Here is a 26,209-nt window from a genome sequence, read left to right on the forward strand (position 1 = left end):
CAGGATTAAAGGATTTCACCATTAACACCTCATTACCATTAGTTATAGATTGTGCTGAAAATGATTTTGTGAATTAATATGTAAAACCAGTAGGGTTGTTTTTAAAAAAATATAAATTTTAGTCCATAATACATATACTCTCTTCTCTCTATATAGGCAAAGCATTTAGGTATTATATTTGAAATTAATTATTGCCACAACAAGCATTGTTGCTTCTAGTAAAATAGAAGAGAATAATTTTTAAAATTGGTCTTAGATTAAGGTCCTTGAAAATTTTGTTGAGGTCCTTGGAAAGTCCTTGAATTTCAATCTCATCATAGAGTGGGAACCCTGCCTTTGATTCTCATAATGTAATTATTGATTTATAAATACTTATAGTTTATTTTATCCTTTATATTTCTTTTTTAACTATCAATGATTGTATCATAATGAGTTTCATTTAAAGAAGCTTTAAACAAACTCATTTAAAACACTGATAAAATTCAATAATCTCTCAACATCAGTAAGCTTTTCTCTCTGTAAGTTTTTTCTTATTATTATAATTTTACAACTGATTTTTATTTTATTCAACTTCTGAATTTAAAATTGCTATTAATTCGCTTTTCTTTGGATAGTTAAGTGAGTTTATGTGGGGAAAAAATTTTTCAATTAAGCAAGAAGATAAAAAGATTTTCTTGTAAAAACTTGAAAGGGATTTAGAACAGATTAATCTGCATTTTTACCAATTTTGATTGATTCTAAAAATATTTCAGGTTTAGAAAAACAATGGAGTGTAAAAGTTTTTTTTAAAAATAACTAGTATTAATCAAAGTTTGAGATAAAACGATTATTTTTTCACAAACTTCAATATCATTTCTATTACTCAATTTCATTTCTTAGATATATTGTTATTAACTTTTTATAATCATGTAAAAATCATCAAAAAATTATAAAAATAATCAAAATATCATTTATAAAAATAATCAAATTGTACTCATTTTTATAAATTAGTTTTAGATTTCAAGTTTTTAATAATTGAATCCTAGAAGAAAAATTGACCACTATTTATTTTTAACTCTAGTTGCCAGTGGCCTCTAGAAAGTTTGGTCTTTCAACTCTACTAACTCATCTAAAAAGGTAGACCCAAATGAAAGATGGGAAATGGCTAATACAAAAACAGAATAAAGATTCATATATTATTGGATCAAAAAAATTAGCACAGAGTTTATACTAGCCTGGAAAACAAGGAAGGAAAATTTTAATCACTGCAACAAGGAGAAGTTTTTTTATAATTCTGAGGAAAAGATGGAAAACACAATTTTAGCATTATGTACTCTGAGTCAGGGCTAAAGAGAATAGAAGGGCTAGTTCACTCCGCTCTTAGAACTGAAGGTACGATTTCCCTCACTTTTTTATCTACATATTCTTTTATAACAATAAGTTGAGTTAAATTTAGAATCCCCGATTTTAAAATATGCCGTTTTATAGCAATTTGTTCATACCTTATCATTAGGAAACATCAACCTTAAACGCTAATTACTGAAGCAAAATAATAATTTAGGTTCATAATGACATTAGAAATTTTACAATTGTTTATAGATATTTAAATTTACGATGGTATAATTTATAGATATTTAAATTTAGGAGAGTATAATTTTTTTTAAAAAAATCATGAATATTAAGAATAACTACATTAAAAAATATGTTATGAAATTAGGAGAATTCCAACTATATACTATATATTTTATTTATACTTTTTATTTACATTTTTATTTTCTTTGACTTTATCCATTTTTTTTAATTTTTTTCACCTGCCTTTCTTTTTGAAGTAACGAGGCGGTTTCTATTCAGATAATGAATTTAGCGACAGAAAAAACGTATTGCTGTTTTATATTAACTGTGTCATTTCGAAATCCATTCTTTGCATAGTTGTTCCTTTACTTTAGGGAACACGCGGAAAATTATATTTTTTCCTTTTGTTTTTCTATCAAAATTTTTTCAAGTTGCAATCGCGCAAACTGGCATTTCGATAATAGTTTTAAATTCTTGTAAATTCACTGCAAAAACTGAGGAAAGTCATTCTAGAAAATAACAAATGTCTTAGAATATCTCGCAAAAAGAAATGCTCCAATAGTAGTTAGAGCTAGTAAGGCCGAACGCTCCGTTCTTGAAGTAAAAGTGCGAGCATTGCGCCAAAGTGACGTCACTAGAGAAAATCGGAGGATTGGCGCGGCGAGAGCTACTTCAAAGGAGTGAACCAGCCCTTCTATTCTCTTTAGCCCTGACTCTAAGTACTTTATTATGGTGTTTGAACTACTTAGTAATTCTATATAATTTCTAAAACTCATAAAATGATATGATATTACTAATTAAGATTAAAAATTTTTGAGTTTTACAGTGGAGACTTTTGATGTCACCATATAGGTGTCAGACGAGTGCAAAAGATTAAACCTTAATTTTTTTTCTTTTCCTGTATCAGGAATACTTTTGTGAACTGAAACTTTCGGGATAATCTGTATTTTCCTTTTTTGAAATTGAGTTTAACATACCTGGTAATTTAAAAAGGAAGTGTAAAAGAAAGTTTTTATCTGTAATTATTAAAATTATTTCTTGACGAAAACATATTTTTAAAATTAGTTATTTTTTCACTATTAAAGAACTGATGACTTGCAACCTGAACTTGTGCCACTGAAAGAACAAGATGGGTTATTTTATTTCCATTGCCCAGATTGCTTGAGAAATGGTAAGTCATTTTATGTTATTGTTTTGCAAAAAGAATAGGTATACAAACATTTATAATACATGTATATATGTATAGTAAAAACCACTTTAGGAATTTTTCATGGGGAATAAAGGAAAAAGCTTCTTAAACTATAATTTTTTTTTTTTTTTTTTAATTTTTTTTTTTTTTTTTTTTTTTTTTTTTGCATATAAGCTAAAATTTGGGGAAGAAATCATAATTTTTTTTATTATAAGTTTGATGTGCTGAAGATCTGTTTAGGTTATAACATCATACAAATATTGAGTTATAGTTTCGAAGTTAAACTTAAATATTGACAGGGTATCCGCACACCTGGAAAGTCATGGATTTAGGTCACTGAAAAATCTAATTTTTAAAATGGAATTGAACTCCTTCTCCCCAATTTCATGGTGTTCCGAATATCTGAATTTGTAATAAAATCCCCACTCACCCTCATATTGGATTAAAATATAAAATGTTTTTATCGTGTTCTTTAAAAATTATGGTGTTCTTTCAAAAAATGAAAGAGAAAACATTTCTAGAGCGAATTATCTTTTAAACTTCTGTGATTTCAGAATTTTTCTTCTTATTTTTTTTTTTTAATATTATAAATTTAAAATTCTAGCTGAAGCAAGCCAGTTATTGGCCAAATTTTTATCCCAGTATGAGAACAGAAAAATCGGGAGTATTTCTTTCCATTCCGATGAACAAGAAAAATATCTTTGAATGTAATTCTGCAGAAAAAAAATTCTTTGCTTTTGTATTTTTTTCAGCTATTTTATTGCTTTAACTCTTTCTTTACTCTGTTTTTTAAATTTAAAATCTATAAATATGAAGATGCAGAGTATAACAGTTTTGGTTGTACCTATCATTTCAATGAATGTTATTATAATGCTTTTTTTTATTTATTGTTTTGTTTTTGTCAGAGAAAATAGTAACTTCGTTGGGTCATGAAAAACTCTTGGAATTAATCATGGAAAGTCATGAAGAGTCATGAATTTGAAAATCTAAAATGTAGCAGATATCCTGTATTAACTGACTTGACCATTGTTAAAGAAACTAATTTATCTAAATTCTTTTTATTTATTTTTTTTTCATATTAAAGGCAGATGTCTATCTTTATTTTTTCATATTAAATACCTCTTTTAAAAAAGCCAAGCATACTTTAAGACTACATAGAATTTTAATTTTTCTGAAAATCCAGAGGTTTTGTCACAAGTTTCATTCCAAAAAGCTATTGTCCTTTTTTTAAAAAAATTTCCTTGTTTAAAAAAAATTGGAGTTTAAGTAAACTTTTACGATGGAAAAGTTTAAGAATAAAATTTTTTAAAGTTGTTAATTTTATATTATAGACAAAATGGTAGAAAATTACTTAAACTGAAACTTCTAAACAGGTTTCCACTGTGTCTGTAAAAATAGGTGTAAAATAAATTATTAAAGCTCAAGGCAAACAATCCGTATGTCAACTTTAAAAACTCTATAATCTAATTATTTGATATTATTATATCACAAATAATAATTGCCTTTATGTAAATTCATAAAATAAAAAGTAATTGTGCTTCTTTCCATTCCATATGCTACCTTTTGGAAAATTTGTTCTGGCTGTTGGCAATTTCTAACTTTTGTAGCTGCATTTGTGGTTGAAAGTCATTACTTAACATAATTTGACTCTTTAATCTCTTAATAAAAAAAAGATATCTAAAATTGATTGAAAACCCTATATAAATACATTTACTCAACTATTCTGTTTTTAATGTATAATAACATTTACATTGATTCATAGGTCTTGAAAAAATTCTAGATTACACCTATATGTTTTCTTTGAAGATGCATGATGGCACAGGACTGTCTGTTCTAGAAGTTAATATTTGGGGTGAAAATGCTGTAAGTTTATATTTTATTCATACATTTTGAAACATATTTTATTTAATAAAAGATTTGCTTAAGAATCAACCGCATGTTGATGACTTTTAATTTGACTATTTTGTTGGTAAATATTTGATTTTCCATGTACAGTTAATCACAATACGAAATGTACAGTTAATACAATGTCCGAAAGTTTTTAATATGTATATGTACTTGTATTCTGCAGATGACATTTCCAAAAGAGTTTCTCATTTGCCCTAAAAAGCTGTCAAAATCTAAGGATTAAAATCCTCTTGCTGTCAGGCTATCCATCGAAGGTTTGTCTGGTTTTCCTCTCCATGTAACTCAAATGCAGTTTAGTTTCACCAAAAAGTTTGCTAAGAAAGCTTGATTGATCCAGAAGCTTCCTTGTTATTGATCCAGAGCTTCCAGAAGCTAGGCTCAAAATTGCTAAGCTACAGAGTTACACTTTAATAGCAATAAGAAAACGCTACCTATTTTTTAATTATTTCGTAAAAGAATAAAACAAAATTAACATTAGAATACATTTGTGTTGCTCCAAAGCTTAAGATGCGAATTAGAAAAAAAGGAGGGATCTTTTTTCTTCTCAAAGGAAGGTGTGGTTTTCCGACCTATTGGTATTTAACTTATTGTCACTGTTTTTATCGTAAAGAACCAATGTTCATATTTTTTTAAGCCTCCAAACTCACAAGCATATTAAATACCCAGAAGGGGGCTGATCAGCAGACTTTAGGCATTGTATTACTTTAGTGGATGGTAGAGATCTAATTGATTTGTACTTTTTGTCTTTAACACGCTCGCTCCAGGACCGATTTTAATTTGTTTTTCTGTGAGGCGGCGCTCAAATTAATGCCGCGCTTCATCTGACGGTGCACGATTTTTGCCTGCTCACACCTGCACATGCGCTTTATGTTTGCTCAGTAGTACGGTGAGTGCCTATTGTGCAAGTTGTGTATTTGTGTCGTTTTTTCATCCTGGACACAGATTTGTGCCAGTAAGTATAACTCAAAAGGCAGTTAGATTTGTTTTTAGTTTTCGCCCTTATAAAAATAGGTAACATGGATGTGGAACTAAGTGATTCTGGTGAATCTATAAATAGAAGCAGGAGAAAGGCGTCAAGATTGCGGATACTTTCTTCCTCTTCAGACAAGGATTTTGTTAATGTAAGCAGTGAAGTGAACAAATGTTTCACTGAAGAAGAAGAAGATTTGGTGTCTAAATCAGAGAACGAGGATAAAGATGAAGAATGACAGGAAGTAAAAGAACTTCAGTAATAAATGAGTATTCGGAACAAGAGGAATTTTTATATGAAAACACTGACTGTAGTGACCCTCTTGCTTTATAGGAACTATTCCTCACGGATTACATACTAGATTTGATAGTTGAAGAAACAAATAAATATGCTACACAATGTATAAAGAATTCTTCATCTAGCAGTAGAAAGCACCAACAGGCATTGCAGTCTGTTACAAGAGATGAAGTGAGTAATTTTATTGGCATATTGCTTATTATGGGTGTAGTGCAATTACCAGAAATTAGATTGTATTGGTCTAACAATGACATGTATGCGAGTGCACGCATAAGAAATGCAATGAGATGTGATCGTTTTTTATCTATTCTTAAGTTTTTACATTTTTTGGACAATACCACAGTCAGAACTGAAGATCGGCTGTACAAAATTCAAAACATTATTGAAGCAATTGTGGATACCTTCAAGAGTTCTGTTAAACCATGCAAAAATATCGTTGTCAATAAAGGTATAGTTCCATGGAGAGGACGTCTAGATTTTCGTCAGTACATCCCAGGCAAGCAACATAAGTATGGCGTAAAATTATACAAATTGTGTTTGCCTGAAGGCTACACTTATAATATCGAAATTTATGCCGGGGAAAATGGAACGATCATTGAAAAATCACATTCTCATGATCAGGGTGGCCACCCATCTAGAAAACCTGTAATTATCAGGGAATTTTTTTTATACTGGAAAAAAATCAGGGAAATATAGATAAAACCTGGAAATTTTTTCTTATATATTTTTTTAATTTCACTAATTTAAATTATTTGCTAATTTTCTTAATTTAAATTGTTTCATCCATTATACCCACATTTTTTAGGCGGAAATGTATCTCCAAACAGTTAAAATATCATCACCTTAGCTATACTTTGCTTTCATCAAAATTTGCTCCATTATAACCCTGTTAAACTAGAATGCCACATAAAATTCTCCCATGGTTGCTAAGCAAATGTAGAAACCTTTGATCTCTATGCAGACTATGGGACTATGCAATTTAGGAAAGGCAAGGATTATGGTGGACGTGGAAGACGGGGTTCGGATATTTGCTTCGGTTTTTAAGTTCTGTCCGTGGGTTTGCTCACACAATGAGTCAAGTTTGTTCGCAATTGTGGGTGGTAATTTTTTTCTATTTTGACAAAATGAGTCAAAATGTTTTTGTATTTTTAACTTTATTAAATTCTCTAAAAATTAGTTGGTTATAATTTAATAATAATAGATTTTATATTGCACTCTTTTTCTGAAAGCTTTTGAATTCCCATTCAAAGAAATCTGTAAATTATTTTTTCTCAGCAAAACCAACCAATCACACATTTCCCCCCATCACTAACAGCAATGTTTGTCGACAAATTGTTACAATTCTTGCATTAATGCTAATTTTTTCTATTTCATTTTAACCTTTTATAAAATTTTTATTTTGAAAAAAGTTTTTTTTTTAACTAACTATATATATTAATATCAAATTTTACTGTTTTGTTGCTAAATATTAGTTTTTTGATTCAAAATTCGAATTGTATAGTTATCACAATACCGAAAGTTTGTAAATGTTGGTTGCATTCCAGAGATGATATTTCAAAACTATTCCTCTTTTTATCTAAAAAAAGCTGACAATGACTAAAGAATATATAGGAAACATATTAAATGATGTGTATACATAAAATAAAAAAAAAATTTTATTCATATGTGTTTAGTCGGAAGAAGGAAAACGAAATTTAGTGTTTTAGTTCTGCACTGTACAAGATTCCAGTTGTTCAAAAAAAAAGAACAATTAACTATGCTAAATTAGAAAATGTGCGTTAAGATTGAAATTCTTTAAATGTTTTAATTTCAAATAAGAAAAAAAATCAAAAAAGTATAAATTTTAAGGAATTTTATCTTTTTTTTTTCTTCTTTGGAGTATAGAACTAAAAATTAGACAATTTTACATTTGTGACATTTATTTTTTTTTGCTGAATCTCTTAAAATAAAAATGCTATTTCAAAATACCATTATTTACAAATTTGACTTGAGATATTGGTTTAAGGAAAATATGATCAATGAATTTTATAAAAAGCACTGGTAAGATGAAATACAGTATAATGCAGTATACAGTACAGCTTTATATTGAAATGTAATTACAGTGATTCACAAAAGTGTTGATACACTTATGACTTTCAATGAAATAAGACTATCCATTAATTAAAATGAATGTTTCAGAATGTATACTTAATGATAAAAAATGTGTTCTAATCTTAACAAAACTGAAATATTTTAAATGACAATATGAAATATTTTAAAAACAAAGGAAAGGTTTATTTTTAAAGAATCAATCATCAAAAAGTGACAAAAACTTTATCCCACAAAAGTCATCATATACTTTAAAAGAAAAAACTCAGTCTATTAGTAAATCTAATTTTTTGTTAAATTAACATTTAGTGGAGTTTCCTTTTACATCTACAATAGCTTTTAAAGGTTGAAAATACGTGTAACTAGTTTGGTTTTTTTTGTCGGGTAAAATTCTTACAGAATATTTTTTTAAAAATTTTACAGAAACTTTTACAACACTCAATTGCGAATGTATGAGTTTTTCCACAAAATTTATAGTTTTAATCTCTGATATGAAGTTCTTTTTTAAGCATTTTATCACATATTGCACAGTGCAATAGGACACAATAAACTAATTTTACATATTCGTTACTGATTTACCTCTTATGAAGACAAATAATCAAATTTGGTCTATTTTATTACGACCATGAGTCATTTTTTAATGATAAAATAAAATATTACAGAGTTAGCAAGCATAAATTAAAATATAATTTTGCTATTATAAGTTTGATACTAAATTGCTAATAAATAAATAAAAAATTAAATGAAAAATAATTAAATAAAAAAAGCAATTGACGATAATTTTAATTCTGAGATCCAAAACATTTAACTGTACGATGACTTTCGTGGGTTAACATTTTTGTTACTATTTGATTAAAAAATTAACTTTTGCTTTGTTTTTAAAATATTCCGTGCAGTTTTGCTAAGAATAGATTATACATCTTATTATCAAGTACCTATTGTGAAATATTCATTTTAATTATTGAATTTTTATTTCCTATTTCAATATAAATTATAAGTGAATGAGCGCTTTTGGGAGCCTCTGTAATTATTAAAAATTATTGATATATAGTCACCTGAAACGGTTTTCTTTTGCTTAATGAAAATATATTAAACAATACTTATCCAAGATTTTATTGGTCATTCTGATTTTGCCATTTTGTTGGTACACTTTGAGCAAATACTACTTAAAGTAACACATTAAATTCAATAAAAACAATTAAACTTATTCAATAAAAGCAATATATTCTGCAAGCTAAACATATTATTTTCTCCATGTCTTAATTTTTTAAAAATTAATATTGTACCAGAACATTAAAAAATAATAAAAAAAATATCTTGTAAAAAAGTAATTTTTTTTTCAAGATATGTTTTAAAAAATGACATTTTGAATAAGATATTTTATAATACAGACACTTTTCTTGTACACATCCTATACTTTATAAGAAAAAAGGAAAAAAACACTATCCTGGAAATTTTAAGATTTTTACCTGGAAAACCTAGAAAAATCAGGGAAATTTGAAATCTGTTTTGAGTGGCCACCCTGATAATGTAGTAATGAGATTACTAAATGGTTTATTATCTGAGGCCCGCATACTATTTATTGATAGTTATTATGCAAGTGTTCCTTTGGGTGAAGAACTTTTAGAGAACTATAGAATGGCCTCATAATTTAAAAGCGTTTCTATGAGGCTTAAGCGTTTCATTATTTTGAACAAATACCTATTCTCTAGCTGTTAAAATTCTAACATATTTAAGCATAAATCATTAAATAAATAGGAAGAAATATTCTAACAGAGAGGCTATAGAAAAATTGAATATTCATTGAATCCTTTAAATAAATTATATCCTTAAATCAGATTTCAATAGAATGTCTCCATTCATATTCCATTTCCCGTACTTCTAAGATATATTGTCTTCTTAATAATACTTTTCATTTCTTTTTCATATTCCAGGTAAAATTTCTAAAAGGAATCCCTCCAGAAGAAGTTTTGAAAAACGCTGTAGCTGCTAGGGCAGTTTCAGAACTGTTATTGAGCATTTGCCCAAATTCTCGGCCTTTAAACACAGATAGAACTATTACCAGTGATAACAAATCTTATCCTATTTTAGATTGCTCAATAATGTCATATGCAATTTTTGGTCAAATATTTTACCAGATGTTCGATACTAAATTATTGTAAACTTTGTTTAGTATATTCTCTGTAAATATAAACATTTGTGTAATGAAACTAATTTTTTATATAACAATTGCTTGTTATTGTCAAAATAGTTGTATATCTCATGTGAAGGTTTTAGACCAATAAATAAAAACTTTGTCGCAATTATAAAATTTGTTAATTGCAAAAAAATTAGTACCCGCAAAATTTTTAAAATAATTACCGGAAATTTTCATGCATTCACTCTGGAGCTCAAATAGTGTTAGGGGGGAACAATAACCTTATGCAAAATCTCTCTAACATATTGTCTTATGACATGGTAGTAAATCCTTAGGATATAACATTCTTATCTTAATTTTTAATGTATACATCATTTTTATTGTTCTCCAGATATTGAAAATCTTCTTACTTAATAAAAAAAATTATGCTTTTATTTTATCCAAACCAATTACACAACCCTGCCAAATTGAAATTTTTGAAAAATATAAGAGAGGTTATTGTTGATTTATATGCAATTTGATGTGCTGATTTCGAAAATGATCTTCATTTTTCCCAATCATATCAGGATATTTTGTAAAATCGATATTAATCTTTTTACTAAAATCCTATTTGGAAAGGAATTCTCTCAAACAATTTTGCATGAACTATCCTGTAACTGTTCTCTCCATTCATTTTGATCTATTTAAAATGTAATCTTGTGAAAGAAAATTGATTTTTGAGCTATCAGCTAATTTTTTATAGGTTGAAATGAATAAAAAATACTGTTACCAGATTGCACAGGTCACCTCTAGTCGATAGAAAAGCAATAAGTTCCTTGTGTTCAAACTTTTCACATCAGTTTCTAGAAGAAAATCACCAACATACCATTTTAATTTATTTTTATTAAGATAACTTACGTAAAATTGACGATTGATCAAGAATAACAAATATTGTGTATGTGTACTGTTTGAACAAAACAAGCAAAAGAGAAAAGTTTCTATTTAAGTACATACTCGTTTTCCTCTGAAACTTTTTTTTAATGATTTTTTATGCTTAATCTCGGGTCAATCCGAGCTATCATCCAACAGTAGTCGGCGAGCATGTTCTTGTCTCATCTTCCTTGATATTCCTTGATTCCTCGTTCCATCTTCCTTGATTCCTCGTTCTTGTCTCATCTTCCTCGCTCCATATCTCTGATATCTTGATGGAACTTTTCCCCTTGTTCTTCGCGAACTGCTCCTAAATTTTCGGGGAGAAAGTCCGCATGTGAGTGAAGGAAATGCATTTTTACACTCATGAAGCAACCCAAAATTTTAAATTTCTCCAACATTCTAATTACAATTTCCTTATAATCAGGATCCTTGTAATTACCCAGAAATTTACTGACATCTTTGAAAACAACCCAAGCTTCTTTATCCGTTGCTGTCATGTTAGGCTCAAAATCTTTATCTTTCCTGAGTTTGCTGATATCTGGATCAGCAAAGATTCCTTTTTTCAATTTGGCTTAGGATAAATCTGGAAACTTTTTGCACAGGTATTTGAAACAATCGCCATCTTTTGGAACAGCCATGACAAACTGCTTCATTGCACCTAATTTTATATGTAGCAGAGGTAATGATACTTTTTTCGGATCAACTAAGCTGATTCAAATAACGTTCTTGGTGCCTTGGTCAAGATTTTGTCTTTTCGGGCATTCTTTTTTTACCCAATGTTGAGTCTTGTCACTGCTGTCCCACTCACAAATGAAACATGGGGACTTTGTAAATCCACCTTGTTGAACAAGAAGCATGGAGATAACTTTCATATCTCCGCAAATGGTCCAACTGTGGTCAATCTATTTTATTTTGTCCAGGACGAGAGCCCGGTTTTCATATCATTATTTAAATATACTGAGTGTCCAACTGGTACAGATGCATACTGGCTCCTATGATGAACAGCTTTGAGGCTTCTTTTAGATGAATCTATAAACAGCCTCCATTCATCTTTTTCGTAGATGACATTAAATTTGCTTATCAATCCAGGAACATCAGAACAATAGATCAAATTACTTAATAAATTTCTTTTCACGATTCCTGTTCCAATAAAAAGAAGTTCCTTTGGCCAATAAGTTTTTTCTTTCAGTCTGGACCCTAACAATTCAGCTGCCTCTTTCGAAAGGCCAAGATCTCTAGTCAGATCATTAAGAGGCCGCAGTACTTCTCCTCTCAATGCCAGCAGCTAATGTTTTTTCTATGGGAGCTTTATTTGCTAATAATTTTTTTGCATTTTGATATTTTGGAAAAATTCTTTCTGCATTTGAAACTTCATACTTTACACTAAGCTTCTGTATTTTCACTTTTTCTTAAACTATAAATTTTAAATTATTAATTGAGTTGAAACATCGGTGATCGAGTTATCTTCTAGAAATCCGTTTTTTATCAAAATTCATTCAGTAATTCCTTGTTTTTCAGAAAACGTACTCGTACTATACATTTTAAGCTTCCAAAAGAAATACTTTGTAATTATTTTCTTCAATTATTAAATATGTTATCATCAAAGAAAGATGAAAGAATTCTTAAAAAAATTTGCGAAAAGAGCCTAAACCACGCCTCTCACCTGTCCTGTGTTCATTTACCAATCAGAGTGTAAGTTCTAGTAGGGGGGAACTTTTTGGGGGGTTAGAAAATAGCCTCTTAACTTTCTTTGAACAGTTTAGATGTCTTTTATTGTGGTGATCCTTGGGGTCTTCTATTGTGTTTGAAAATCGTTCTTATTTCTTTCGCTTTCTTTAGAATAAGTACTTTCGAATTTTCTCATGTTTTATATTATTATTATTTTTCTTTTTGAATATTGGGGGCATACAATTTTTACAATGAAAAGGAATTGAACCCACTTATACCAATTCAACTAATTAATTAAATTAAATCATTTTATTAATATAATTAAGCGTTTTAAAAATCAATTTGTCGCTTATTTTTTGTTTATAATAATAAAAAATAATCATAATAATAACTTATTAAGACATTACAGATTTTAGGATATATATATATATTTGTACAGTCAAACCCCGCTATAGTGAACGAAATGTTTGGTCCCGTGCCTTGCTATACAAGTATAATGTTATTTTTTGTAGATATAGTGAACCAAAAAAGTGAGGAAGTTGGATATAATGAACTTTTTCTATTTTATATTAGCTATAATGCAAACCATTAATATTGTGAAATAATTTATCTCTCAATTTTCATGGTCCTCATTTTCCCGTTCAGATCAATATTAAATATTGAAATATTTTGATAATATTAATATGTTTTTATAAGATATCTATATATATATATTTATTTTATTTTTATTGTTGTGAAAAATTGACGAATTAATATTCGAAAAATAATTTGAATGATAACAGTTTAAAAAAAACGTCATACCATCAGGAAAGTTTTGAATGTTCTACTTATTCGATGATTAAAAAATATATTTTGAATGATGCAGAGAAGCTTACATTACTGAAAATTATAGTAAAAAATTTGAATTCGAAATTATGGATAAATATTTAAGGGGAAAAAAATTTTGTGCAGAAAATTACTCAAACTGCACAAACTAAAAAATTAAACACCTTAAAAAAATTTCATCCAAAATATAAAGTTATTGATGCAATCTATAACCTTAAATATACTCATTAATTCATACAAAGTTTCGAAAAACGCACTTTCTCAAAATAAATGTATCAAAAAACGTAGAAATGCGAAAGACGTACTTTTTATTTTTAATGTATTTGCAGTTTTAACCCTCAAAATATTAGCCATAATCCAGATAAATTTTAAAAAAATGTTAACTTGATGTAACCATAATCTAGAAAATATGATTTCAATAGTTTAGGCCGGAGAACGATCAATCACTTTTTGTATATTTCGCCATATCTCTGGAACTATTTAAACTAGTAAAAAAAATAATTCAGCACACAATTATAAAACTCGTTTTTTTTAAATCAAAATACAATTCTTAAAAAAAATATTATTTTTTAATAGCAATCGACAATTTCTTGATAATTTTATATTTCTTTCAAAATATAAATTTTAAGCGATATCGGCCAAGTAGTTAGCGAGTGAACTGCAAAATAGTTCGTATTTTTAAATGTTCATTTCTCAATAACTGTTTAAGCAATTACATTTAAATTTGTCCATTCAGCTTAAAATTATGTAAATATTCCTGTGCTTTACAATTCAGAAAGTTTTTGACCTTTAGCAATAAATTATAACAAATAACATCACATAACAATTTTACAATAAAAAATAATAAATAAATAAATATAAAAAAATGATGTTTTTATATTGGATTATGGTATTGCATTTTACTTTTGAGCTCAAAAATTTTAAAATTCTCTTAAATAGTTCCATATATATGGCAAAATACTCAAAAAATTAAAAGTAGCATTAAAAGCTTTTGACGGTTTACTAAACTAAACTTTTGGAACCATATTTTTTAGATAGCGGATTATCCTGCATTTAGAGGGTCAAGAATCCAAACTCAATGGAAGAAAGAAAGTTCATTCAGAAAAAGTACGTACTTGTGAATGATTTAGTAGTTTAAAATATCGATACAAGAAAAAAAATTTTTGACTATCTATTCAAACCATTCTTAGCGCGTGAAAAAAACGATTAAAAGCTATTAAGATGCTTCATTTTTTTTTTTTTTTTTGTGCACTGTCAAATATCAATTATATGTATTCGCTCTTTCGATGCAGTTGCTTATTTATTTTTTAGTAATTTATCGCTTAGTGGGAAATCAATAAGAAAAATTAATCACTGAAGCAATTTTTTACTCTATACTTAACTCAATAGTACCTTTGTCTTGTGAGTTGAGTCCAAAATTACCAGGTTAAAATGTTAAAGGTTGTAACCTACTCAAATAGGGGCTCGGTGATGAAGATGCAGCAAAATTGTAAAAACTAAATAATTTTTATGAGATTTTTTGTTTCGGGACAAGATACAAAATTAGATACGAAGTAATCATAAGACCAATGAATTAACTGAGCAATGGGTGAACAGGACATCTCGATGAGTAAAAGAAAAAAAACATTTCCCTGGCACTTATTGGATTAGATGAGCTTGGAACATTAGGTTGAAATTGACTTCATACTGCTAACTTCTCTGAATTATAATCAAAAATATTTATAAGAATAAAATATTTTTTTAAAAGAAATTTTTGACTGAAAAGCTTTAACTTGTTACTGTACCCTTTTAATTTTATGCATGGAAGAGCTTACTATATAATTCATTTTTTTGTCTATTGATAATAGGTTGAAATTGACGTTTTGAACCACGAATTATTATTTAGTTACTATGCACATTTATGACACATTCACTTTTTATTATTTATTTACTACAGTAAGCACACATTTATTATTTAGTTACTACAGTAATGAAAGAAAAGCATTATTTATTTAATAAAGAAAAGCACCATCTATTTTTTTATAAAGATTGTTATAACTCTTATAGAACAACACTAAATTGATACTATAAGAATTTTATGCAGCTAACTTCTCTAAAAAAAAATTTTGAAATTTTTTTTACCGTAAAGCTGTTAACCTGTTGCTGTAAAGAATTAAACTGTCTAGTGGCATTAAAATTTAGTTTTATTTAAATTTTATGTAATAGAGAAATTTATGATTCGAAATTTAAAAGGTATCCGATAATCAAGGACAGTGATTATCTATAGACTAAGATTAATCATTAATTGCTCTTACATCTGTGCTTGCTTAGAGATTCGTTATTTAAAAATAACTCCTAATATCTCATTTATATTAAGAGATCTAATTACATCCTTATGAATTGATCCAAATAATAATTCTAAACTAAATAATAGTGTTTTATTATAAAAAAAAAAGAATATCATTATTATAAGAACAAACAGACAAATTGCATTTAACCACTGAACATCGATAACTTTCGTGTTATGGTAGTAAAAGACAAGCTCTTATGTGCATTGGAAAGGTAAATAACATATTACTGTTATAATGAACCAATTCAGGTGCGTAGAAATAAAGAGACATATAATTAATGTTAAAGTAAGTTTAAAAAAACTAATAACTTTTGTACGCGACAATGTGCGCTTAAAATTATTGTTTCTGTACTGTTTCTGTAAAAAGAAACATTTCTAAAAAATAGCTTCTGTTTTCTTATACCCGTATAACTGAAATTCAGCATATTTACTTATTACTCTATATGTTATGACCAGAAATTTAAAATAGAAAAAAAAAATTTATAGAACTAAATGTGTGTATGTCGATGACGTAACACCCTTTTAGACATCTAACAGTGGGCTCCATTAATTGATGGTTGAAATTAGTGGATTCCATTAATTTACGTTGCATTTTGCTTTGCTGCATAAAAACTTAATGCGAAGGAGTCTAGAAAAATGCAAAGAGACTACGATGGAATAAAAAAATTAAGATGCGATTTTTAGCCCGAAAATTAATGATTGTTACACTTGTAGTAAAAATAGAGCGTTGGTCGGTCTACTGAACGCTGAAATGTAACTAAAGAGTTAAATTTTTACGGCCTGACTTAACGCAAGTTTTTTTTTAAATTAAAAAAATTTCCTAAAATCAATTTATTTTCAGAAGAGGCTTTTGAGGAGTTATTCCTTTGATTTCATTTTTGAAAATCATCTGAACTAATAATACATAACTTTTTACGTTTCATAAAATCTCTTCAATAACAAAAAAAAATTATCTAAAGTCTTTTATTATAAAAGCTTATCCTAACGAAATGAAACACTAACAATCATCTAATCTTTTGAATAGAATTGTTTCGAGGTCGCTCAGAAACAAATAAAGACGTAGTGGGAAGGAAGTTAAATATTAGGGATAATACTCTTTTATCGAGTAACAAAATCATTTTGACATCATAAACTCATCCGCGCTTATCCTTGACAACNTTTAATGAATTCTTCCACCATGTGTATTTCAATTCCAGCGGAGCCTTATCAAATTTTTTAAATTTCTTTGAAGCATTTTGTAAAGTTTTCGCTTCTCTCTTCCAGAAGATCGTCCTTTTTTCTTTTTCAAATTCATGAATGGCTATTTGTTATTCTTCATATGAAGAAAATCAAGATGCTACAAAAATTGTAGCTGCCTTGACTACGATAAACAGAGCTAAATTATTTTTGAAAAAAAAATCGGAGAGTCACGTGGACAGATACGCTCTATGATTGGTTAAAAATTTGATCGGTAAGATAGCAAAATGAATTTTACTGCGCCGATAATCGGTGCAATAGACACTCCGTAAACATTAGGGATAATAACTCGTTTATCAAGTAGCAAAATCATTTTGATATCATAAAATCATCTGCTTTGACAGTGGTCGCGCAAAGCGAAATTTCTAAACGTTTTCTTTCAAAAATGAGTCAAATCACGTTAGCTTATTGGGATATAAGAGGTCTCGGAGAACCAATTCGGTATCTACTTCATTACAAAAACGTAAAATTCGAAGACAAGAGGTATCAAGATCCTGATACCTGGCAAAAAGAAAAGTTTAACTTAGGCTTGGATTTCCCAAATTTGCCTTATTATATCGATGATAAAGTCAAGTTGACACAAAGTACCACGATTCTGAGGTACTTGGCTAAAGTATATGATTTGGAAGGAGAAACCGAAGAAGAAAAACTAAGAGCCTCGTTAGTTGAACAACAGATATCGGATCTTCGCATGTTGTTTGCCCGGAACGTTTGTTACACAGATTCTGATGAAACACGAAAAGAAGTTTTAAACACCATTCCTGGTATGTTGAAACTTTATGCGGAATTTCTTGGGAATAGAAAATTCTTCGTCAGCGATAATATCACTTACGTAGACTTTCTGGCTTATGAAACTTTTGATTTTTGTGTCTTATTTTCAAAGACAGTTTTGGATGACTTTCCAAACCTCAAAGCTTACCAGGAAAGAGTCAGAAATTTACCTGAACTGCAAGAATACTTCAGTTCATCGAAAAGATGGCCAATTGTTGGACCACTAGCTCATTGGGGAGGTAGTGGTGAAATGCCGGAATAGGTATAATAAGAACTCTAATGAAATTTTATTCTGATTTAAAAAAAGAAAAAAACAATTAAATGTCTCCTTTAATTACTAAGCAACGCTTATGTAAGTTACTTTTATGAATGTTCAGTGGCAGTAACATCAATGCAAATAAATAATCAAAATAAACGAAAGATATTGCTTCATGTAGCTTAGTAATAAAAAATTTATGTGCGGTTCGTACTCTAAATTGATCTTTTTGTGACTATTTAGGTAAGTAAACCTATAGAAGTAAGTAAAACTATATTATCGTACCAATTATAAAATTGAATGAAACCAATTTTAAATTAAGTAAAACTCTGTATTCATATTTATAATGCATATAAAATTAATTCATTCATATTTATATCTTAAAATTGACATTCAAATTTTGCTTTTCTTAGAATATTTTACTATGACAAGAAATCGAGAATGAGGGAAAATTTTAAACGTGGTAGCAAAAGTATGAAAATATACTATGCGATAGAATAGTTTCAGCTTACCTTTTAATTTCAATGTATCAAATTTATATTAGTTCAATATATACTCGACATGAATTTTATTTTGAAATGAGCTAAGTGAATAAGTCAAATCTTTCTTATTCTGTCAACAAATAAATTGATGAGAAAATAGTTAATTACTGCTGTTTTTTTTCTTTACTGATCTTTTCTGATCATTCTAAAATATATCCTTTTTTACTTTTTATTCGAAAATTTTTAAAAATAATATGTAACGCTACACATTATCCTGAGAGAAAATTAAAAAATAATTCTATCATCGGATCATTCCTGCATCGGATTTTAATTTTCAATTTTAAACTTTTGCTGATAAATAAGGCACGTTACCCTTTTAATGGGCCATTGGGAAAATTTTACCTATCTATTTTATATTAGCTATAATGCGAACCATTAATATTGTGAAATAATTTATCTCTGAATTTTCATGGTCCTCTTTTCCTACCATTTTCCCATTAAGATCGGTATTAAATATTGAAATATTTTGATAATATGAATATATTTTCATAAGATGTATATATTTGTACTTTATGTTTATTGTTTTTGAAGGGAAATGTGAAAAATTGACGAATTAATATTCGAAAAATAATTCGAAAGCTAACAGTTTAAAAAAACGCCATACCATCGAGAAAATTTTGGATGCTTGTTCTACTTATTCAGTGATTAAAAAGAATATTTTGAATGATGCAGAGAAGCTTATATTACTGAAAGTTATAGTAGAAAATTTGAATTCGAAATTATCGATAAATATTTAAGGAAAAAGCAACAAGGAAAAACAAAAACTTTTGTGCTGAAAATGACACCGCACAAAATAAAAAGTTAAACACATTAAAAAATTTTCATCTAAAATACAAGGTTGTTGATACAATCTATAACCTTAAATATACTCATTAATTCATACAAAAAATATTTTAAGTTTCGAAATAAGACGCAAAAAACGTACTTTATCAAAATAAATATATCAAAAAATGTAGAAATGCAAAAGACGTATTTCTATTTTCAATCTATTTGTAGTTTTAACCCTCAAAATACTAGCCATAATCTAAATAAATTTTAAAAAAATATTAACCAGATGTAGCCATAATCTAGAAAATATGATTCCATTAGTTTAAGGCAGGAGAACGATCAATCACTTTTTGTATATTTCGCCATATCTCTGGAACTATTTAAACTAATCAAAAAAATATTTCTACACACAATTATAAAACTCGTTTTTTTTTAAATCAAAATATAATTTTAAAAAAAAAGCATTTATTATTTTTTAATAACAATCGACAATTTCTTGATAATTTTATATTTCTTTCAAAATATAAATTTAAAGCAATATCGGTCAAGTAGTTTGTGAGTGAACTGCGAAATAGTTGTATTTTTAAATGCTCATTTCTCAGTAACTGCTTAAGCAATAACATTTAAATTTGTCCATTCAGCTTAAAATTATGTAAATATTCCAGTGCTTTACAATTCAGAAAATTTTTGATCTTTAGCAATAAATTATATCAAATAACATCACATACCAACTTAACAATAAAAAGTAATAAATAAATAAATATAAAAAATGATATTTTCATATTGGATTATGGTATTACGTTTTACTTTTGCACTCAAAAATTTCATCATCCTGTATTTAGAGGGTCAAGAATCTAAACTCAATGGAAAAAAGAATGTTCATTCAGGAAAAGTAAGTAGTTGTGAATGATTTAGTGGTTTAAAATATTATCCATACAAGAAAAAAAAAAAAAATTTAGACTATCCATTCAAACCATTCTTAGCGCGTGAAAAAACGATTAGATTAAAAGTCATTAAGATGTTTCCTTTTTTTTTTATTTCGTGCTCTGTCAAATATCAATTGTATGTCTTCGCTCTTTCGATACATTTATTTTTATTATTCATACTTACACACTTATTTATTTCTTAGTTATTTATTTTTTAGTGAGAAATCAATAAGAAAAATTAATCACTGAAGCAATTTTAACTCTATAGTTAACTCAATAGTACCTTTGTCTTGTAAGTTGGGTTCAAAATTACTAGGTTAAATAACTAAAGATTGTTACCTACTGAAATAGGAGCTCGATGATGGAGATACAACAAAATTGTAAAAACTAATTTTTTATGGAGTTTTCTGTTTTGGGACAAGATACAAAATTAGATACGAAGTAATCATAAGAGCAATGAATTAACTGAGCAAGGGGTGAACAGGACATCTCTACGAGTAAAAAGTGATTTTTTTTTTTCTTTCTTCATGGCACTTATTGCATTAGATGATTAGATGATCTTGCTAACGCATTCATTTTTCGCCTTGGAACATTAGGTTGAAATTGAAGCTTTGTGACACGAATGCATTATTTAGTTAGTAGTGAAGGAAAAGCATTATTTATTCAATATAGAGAAGCACAATTTATATGCATTATTACAATTCTTACAGAACAACAGTTATGGTAGTAAAAAACAAGCTTTCATGAGCATTGGAAAGGTAAATGGCATATTACTGTTATTATGAACCAATTCAGTTGCGAAAAAGCATAGAGACATATAATTAATGTTAAAATAAGTTTTTTTATAAAAACTAATTGCTATTGTACGCAACAATGTGCGCTTAAAATTATTTCTTCTGTAAAAAGGAAGTCTTTTTAAAAAAAAGCTTTTTTCTTTCTTATACTCGCATAAAAAGAAATTCCGCATGTTTATTTATTACTGTATATGTTATGACCATAAATTTAAAATAGAAAAAAAAAATTCTATAGAACTAAATGTGTGTATGTCGATGACGTTGAACCCTTTTAGACATCTAACAGTGGGTTCCATTAATTAGTGGCTAAAATTAGTGAATTCCATTAATTTACGTTACATTTTGCTTTGCTGCGTAAAAACTTAATGCGAAGGAGTCGAGAAAAATGCAAAGACACTACGCTGGAATAAAAGAATTTAAAAAAATTAAGATGTGATTATAAGCCCAAAAATGAATGATTGTAGTAAAAACAGAGTGTTCGTCGATCCACTGAAAGCTGAAATGCAACTAATGAGTTAAATTTTTACGACCTGACTTAACGCAAGTTTTTTTCGAAATTAAAAAAATGTCCTTAAAAATATTTTATTTTCAAAAGAGGCTTTTGGGGAGTTATATTTTTGCTTTCATTCGTGAAAATTACATAACTTTTGACGTTTTATAAAATCTCTTCAACAAAAAAAAATTATCCAGTGTCCTTTATTGTAAAAGCTTGTCCTAGCGAAATGAAACACTAACAATTATCTAATCTTTTGAAATAGCTTTTCGAGGTCGTTCAGAAGGAAATAAAGACGTAGTGGGAGTGCACTAAAGGAAGTTAAACATTAGGGATAATAACTCGTTTATCAAGTAGCAAAATCATTTTGATATTATAAACTCATCCGTGCTTATCTCTGACAGTGGTCGAGGCAAAGCGAATTTTCTAAACGTTTTCTTTTAAAAATGAGTCAAATCACGTTAGCTTATTGGGATTTACGAGGTCTTGGAGAACCAATTCGGTATCTACTTCATTACAAAAATGTAAATTTCGAAGACAAGAGGTATCAAGATCCTGATACATGGCAAAAAGAAAAGTTCACCTTAGGCTTGGATTTCCCAAATTTGCCCTATTATATTGATGATAAAGTCAAGTTGACACAAAGTACCACAATTCTGAGGTACTTGGCAAAAGTATATGATTTGGAAGGAGAAACCGAAGAAGAAAAAGTAAGAGCCTCGTTAGTTGAACAACAGATATCGGATCTTCGCATGTTGTTTATCCGGAACGTTGCTTACACAGATTCTGATGAAACACGAAAAGAAGCTTTAAACGCCATTCCTGGTATGTTGAAACTTTATGCTGAATTTCTTGGGCATAGAAAATTCTTCGTCAGCGATAATATCACTTATGTAGACTTTCTGGCATATGAAACTTTTGATTTTTGTGTCTTGTTTTCAAAGACAGTTTTGGATGATTTTCCAAACCTCAAAGCTTACCATGAAAGAGTCAGAAATTTACCTGAACTGCAAGAATACTTCAGTTCATCGAAAAGATGGCCAATTGTTGGACCACTAGCCCATTGGGGAGGCAGTGGAGAAATGCCAGAATAGGTATAATGAGAGCTCCGATAATATTTTATTCTGATTTGAAAAGAAAAAAAGCAATTAAATGTCTTTTTTATTTACTAATCATCGTTTATGTAAGTTTCTTTTATGAATGTTCAGTGGCAGTTATATCAATAGATATCAATAATCAAAATTAACGAAAGATATCATGTAGTTTAGTAATAAAAAATTTATGTAAAGTTGATCTTTTTGTGACTATTTAGGTAAGTAAACCTGTAGTAGGTAAGTAAAACTTTATTATAGTTCCAATTACGCAATTTAATGAGACAACTTTTAAATTAGGTATAACTCCACATTTATATTTATTATCCATTTAATATCAACTCAATTACATTTATATCTTAAAATTGGCATTCAAATTTTTTATAGCTTAGACTCCATTGCAATAACAGGAAGTCGACAATCGGGGGAAATTAAAAATGTGGTAGCAAAAATATGTTTACATACTATGTGATAGATTGACTTTTGCTTCCCCTTTAATTTCAATGTATCAAATTTATATTGGTTCAATATACACTCGTTATGATTTTTATTTTGAAATGAACTTGGTGAATAAGTCAAATCTTTCTTATTCTGTCAACAAATAATTTTAAGATAAAATAGTTAATTACTGCTGTTTCGTTACTTCCTTGATCATTTCTAATCATTATAAAATGTACTTTTTTTCTTTTTATTCGAAAATTTTCAAAAATAATGCTTAATTTTACACAATATCCTGAAAAAAAATTAAAAAATCATTCCATCACATCGCTGCATTAGATTTTAATTTTCTAATTTAAACTTCTGTTGGTAAATAAAGCACGTTACCCTTTTAATGGGCCATCGGGAAAATTTTACCTGTCTATATATGTATATTTTTATTTTATATTTATTGTTTTTGAAGGGAAATGTGTGAAAAATTGACGAATTAATATTCGAAAAATAATTCGAATGATAACAGTTTTAAAAAAACGTCATACCATCAAGAAAGTTTTGGATGCTCTACATGTTCAGTGATTAAAAAATATATTTTGAATGATGCAGAGAAGCTTATATTACTGAAAGTTATAGTAGAAAATTTTAATTTGAAATTATCGATAAATATTTAAGAAAAAAGCAAAAAAGCAGAAGAAAAAAAACTTTTGTGGAGAAAACATGACATGTGCAGAAAACATGAAAACATTTAAAACATGACACTGCACAAAATAAAAAATTAAACACCTTAAAATTTTTTCATCTGAAATATAAAGTTATTGATACAATCTATAACCTTAAATTAACTCATTAATTCATAAAAAAAAAATATTTTAAATTTCGAAAAACGCACTTTCTCAAAACAAATGTATCAGAAAAACGTAGAAATGCAAAAGACGCACTTTCTATTTTTAATGTATTTGCAATTTCAACCCTCAAAATATTAGCCATAATCTGGATAAATTTAAAAAAAATATTAACCAGATGTAACCATAATCTAGAAAATATGATTTCAATAGCTTAGGCAGGAGAACGATCAATCACTTTTTGCATATTTCGCCATATCTCTGGAACTATTTAAACTAGTAAAAAAAAATAATTCTGCACACAATTAAAAAACCCGTATTTTTTTTAAATCAAAATACAATTCAGAAATTTTTTTATTGTTTTTTAAGAACTATCGACAACTTCTCGATAATTTTATATTTCTTTCAAAATATAAAATTTAAGTGATATCGGCCAAGTAGTTTGCGAGTGAACTGCAAAATAGTTGTATTTTTAAATTTTCATTTCTCAATAACTGTTAAACAATTACAATTAAATTTGTCCATTCAGCTTAAAATTATGTAAATATTCATGTGCTTAACAATTCAGAAGGTTTTTGATCTTTAACAATGAATCATAACAAATAACATCACTTAACAATTTAACAATAAAAAATAATAAATAAATAAATATAAAAAATTATATTTTTGTATTGGATTATGGCATTACTTTTTAGTTTTGAACTCAAAAATTTTTAAATTCTCTTAAATAGTTCCATATTTATCGCAAAATACTCAAAAATTAAAAGTAGCATTAAAAGCTTTTGACGTTTTACTGAACTAAACTTTTGGAATCATACTTTTCAGATAACGGATCATCCTGTATTTAGAGGGTCAAGAATCCAAACTCAACGGAAAAAAGAATGTTCATTCAGGAAAAGTACTTAATTATGAATGATTTAGTGGTTTAAAATGTCTATACAAGAAGGAAAAAAAAATTTAGAATATCCATTCAAACCATTCTTAGCGTGTGATAAAACGATTAGATTAAAAGTCATTAAGATGTTTCATTTTTTTTTTCAATTTTGTGCGCTGTCAAATATCAATTGTATGTATTCGCTCTTTCGATACAGTTGCTTATTTACTTTTTAGTAATTTATCGTTTAGTGAGAAATCAATAAGAAAAATTAATCACTGAAGCAATTTTAACTGTATATACTTAACTCAATAGTACCTTTGTCTCGTGGCTGGGTCCAAAATTACCGGGTTAAAATGCTAAAGGTTGTAACCTACTCAAATAGGGGCTCGGTGATGGAGATACAACAAAATTGTAAAGACTAAATAATTTTTATGAAATTTTTTGTTTCGGGACAAGATACAAAATTAGATACGGAGTAATCATAAGACCAATGAACTAACTGAGGTGTGAACAGGACATCTCCACGAGTAAAAAGTTTTTTTTTTTTTAATTGCACTTATTGGATTAGATGCTTAAATGAGCTTGGAACATTAGGTTGAAATTGACGTTTTGTGACACGAATACTTTATTTAGTTACTACTGTAGTGAAGGAAAAGCATTATTTATTTTAGAGAAGCACCATTTACAAGCATTATTATAATTCTTACAGAACAACACTAAAATGATGCTGCAAGAATTTCATACTGCTAACTTCTCTAAATTATAATGAAAAATATTTATAAGAACTAACTTTCTTCTGAAACTTCTGCTGCTTTTTAGCGCATTTTTTTTTCAAAGAAGTTTTTTCTATTTTGAATTAAAAATATTTTGTGTTTTCTTTTAGTATTATAAGAATAAAATCTTTTTTAAAAAGAAATTTTTGACTGAAAAACTGTAACTTGTAACCGGTAAGAGCTTACCCTTATGAAAAAATCGAGGTATAAATGAGGTATAAACAAGGTATATTTTAAAGGTATAAAGGAGGTTGTTATTTAAAGACGTCGTTGAGGTTGAAAAGGGTGCAAATGAATACCTCAAAACCAACCTCAAATATACCTTAATATATACCTCCAGAGGTATATATGTTTCAACTTGAGGTGTTTAATTTTACATCTTGGGAGAGGTAGATATTTACTACTTTAAAGTGTTTCATTTTCAACCTTAGGTTATTACTTATCAGCCTGAAGTATATTTTTTTACACTTGTGGAAGTATTTATTCAACAACCTAAGGTGTGTCATTTTACACTTCAGGTTATTATAAATC

General features: G+C 28.0%; 2 protein-coding genes, 1 long non-coding RNA gene and 1 pseudogene across 3 annotated transcripts in view; all 4 read left to right on the forward strand.

Moving 5' to 3' along the window:
• Window positions 1–10,314, forward strand: part of LOC122272367 (protection of telomeres protein 1) — a gene marked incomplete at its 5' end in the record, with an annotated part of 20,620 nt that extends 10,306 nt beyond the window's left edge. The window contains 3 exon segments of the mRNA XM_043055965.2: window positions 2,637–2,722; window positions 4,503–4,603; window positions 9,938–10,314. Of these exon segments, the coding sequence (XP_042911899.2) occupies window positions 2,637–2,722; window positions 4,503–4,603; window positions 9,938–10,165 (415 nt within the window).
• Window positions 1–26,209, forward strand: part of LOC107449800 (uncharacterized) — a 60,588-nt gene that overhangs the window by 19,232 nt on the left and 15,147 nt on the right. The gene's annotated exons all lie outside the window — the stretch shown is intronic.
• LOC107449798 (glutathione S-transferase Mu 1) lies at window positions 17,385–18,301 on the forward strand. Its single transcript, XM_043055964.2, has one exon. The coding sequence runs from the start codon at window positions 17,496–17,498 to the stop codon at window positions 18,141–18,143; it is 648 nt and encodes a 215-aa protein (XP_042911898.1). The 5' UTR covers window positions 17,385–17,495; the 3' UTR covers window positions 18,144–18,301.
• Window positions 22,014–22,770, forward strand: LOC139424798 (glutathione S-transferase Mu 1 pseudogene; annotated as a pseudogene).

This window comes from Parasteatoda tepidariorum, chromosome 3, assembly GCF_043381705.1.
Source record: "Parasteatoda tepidariorum isolate YZ-2023 chromosome 3, CAS_Ptep_4.0, whole genome shotgun sequence".
NCBI classification, from domain to species: Eukaryota; Metazoa; Arthropoda; class Arachnida; order Araneae; family Theridiidae; genus Parasteatoda; species Parasteatoda tepidariorum.

Bases quoted from the DNA above. Each gene is read 5' to 3' on its own strand.
- LOC107449798 (XM_043055964.2), top strand. From the start codon at position 17,496: ATGAGTCAAATCACGTTAGCTTATTGGGATATAAGAGGTCTCGGAGAA.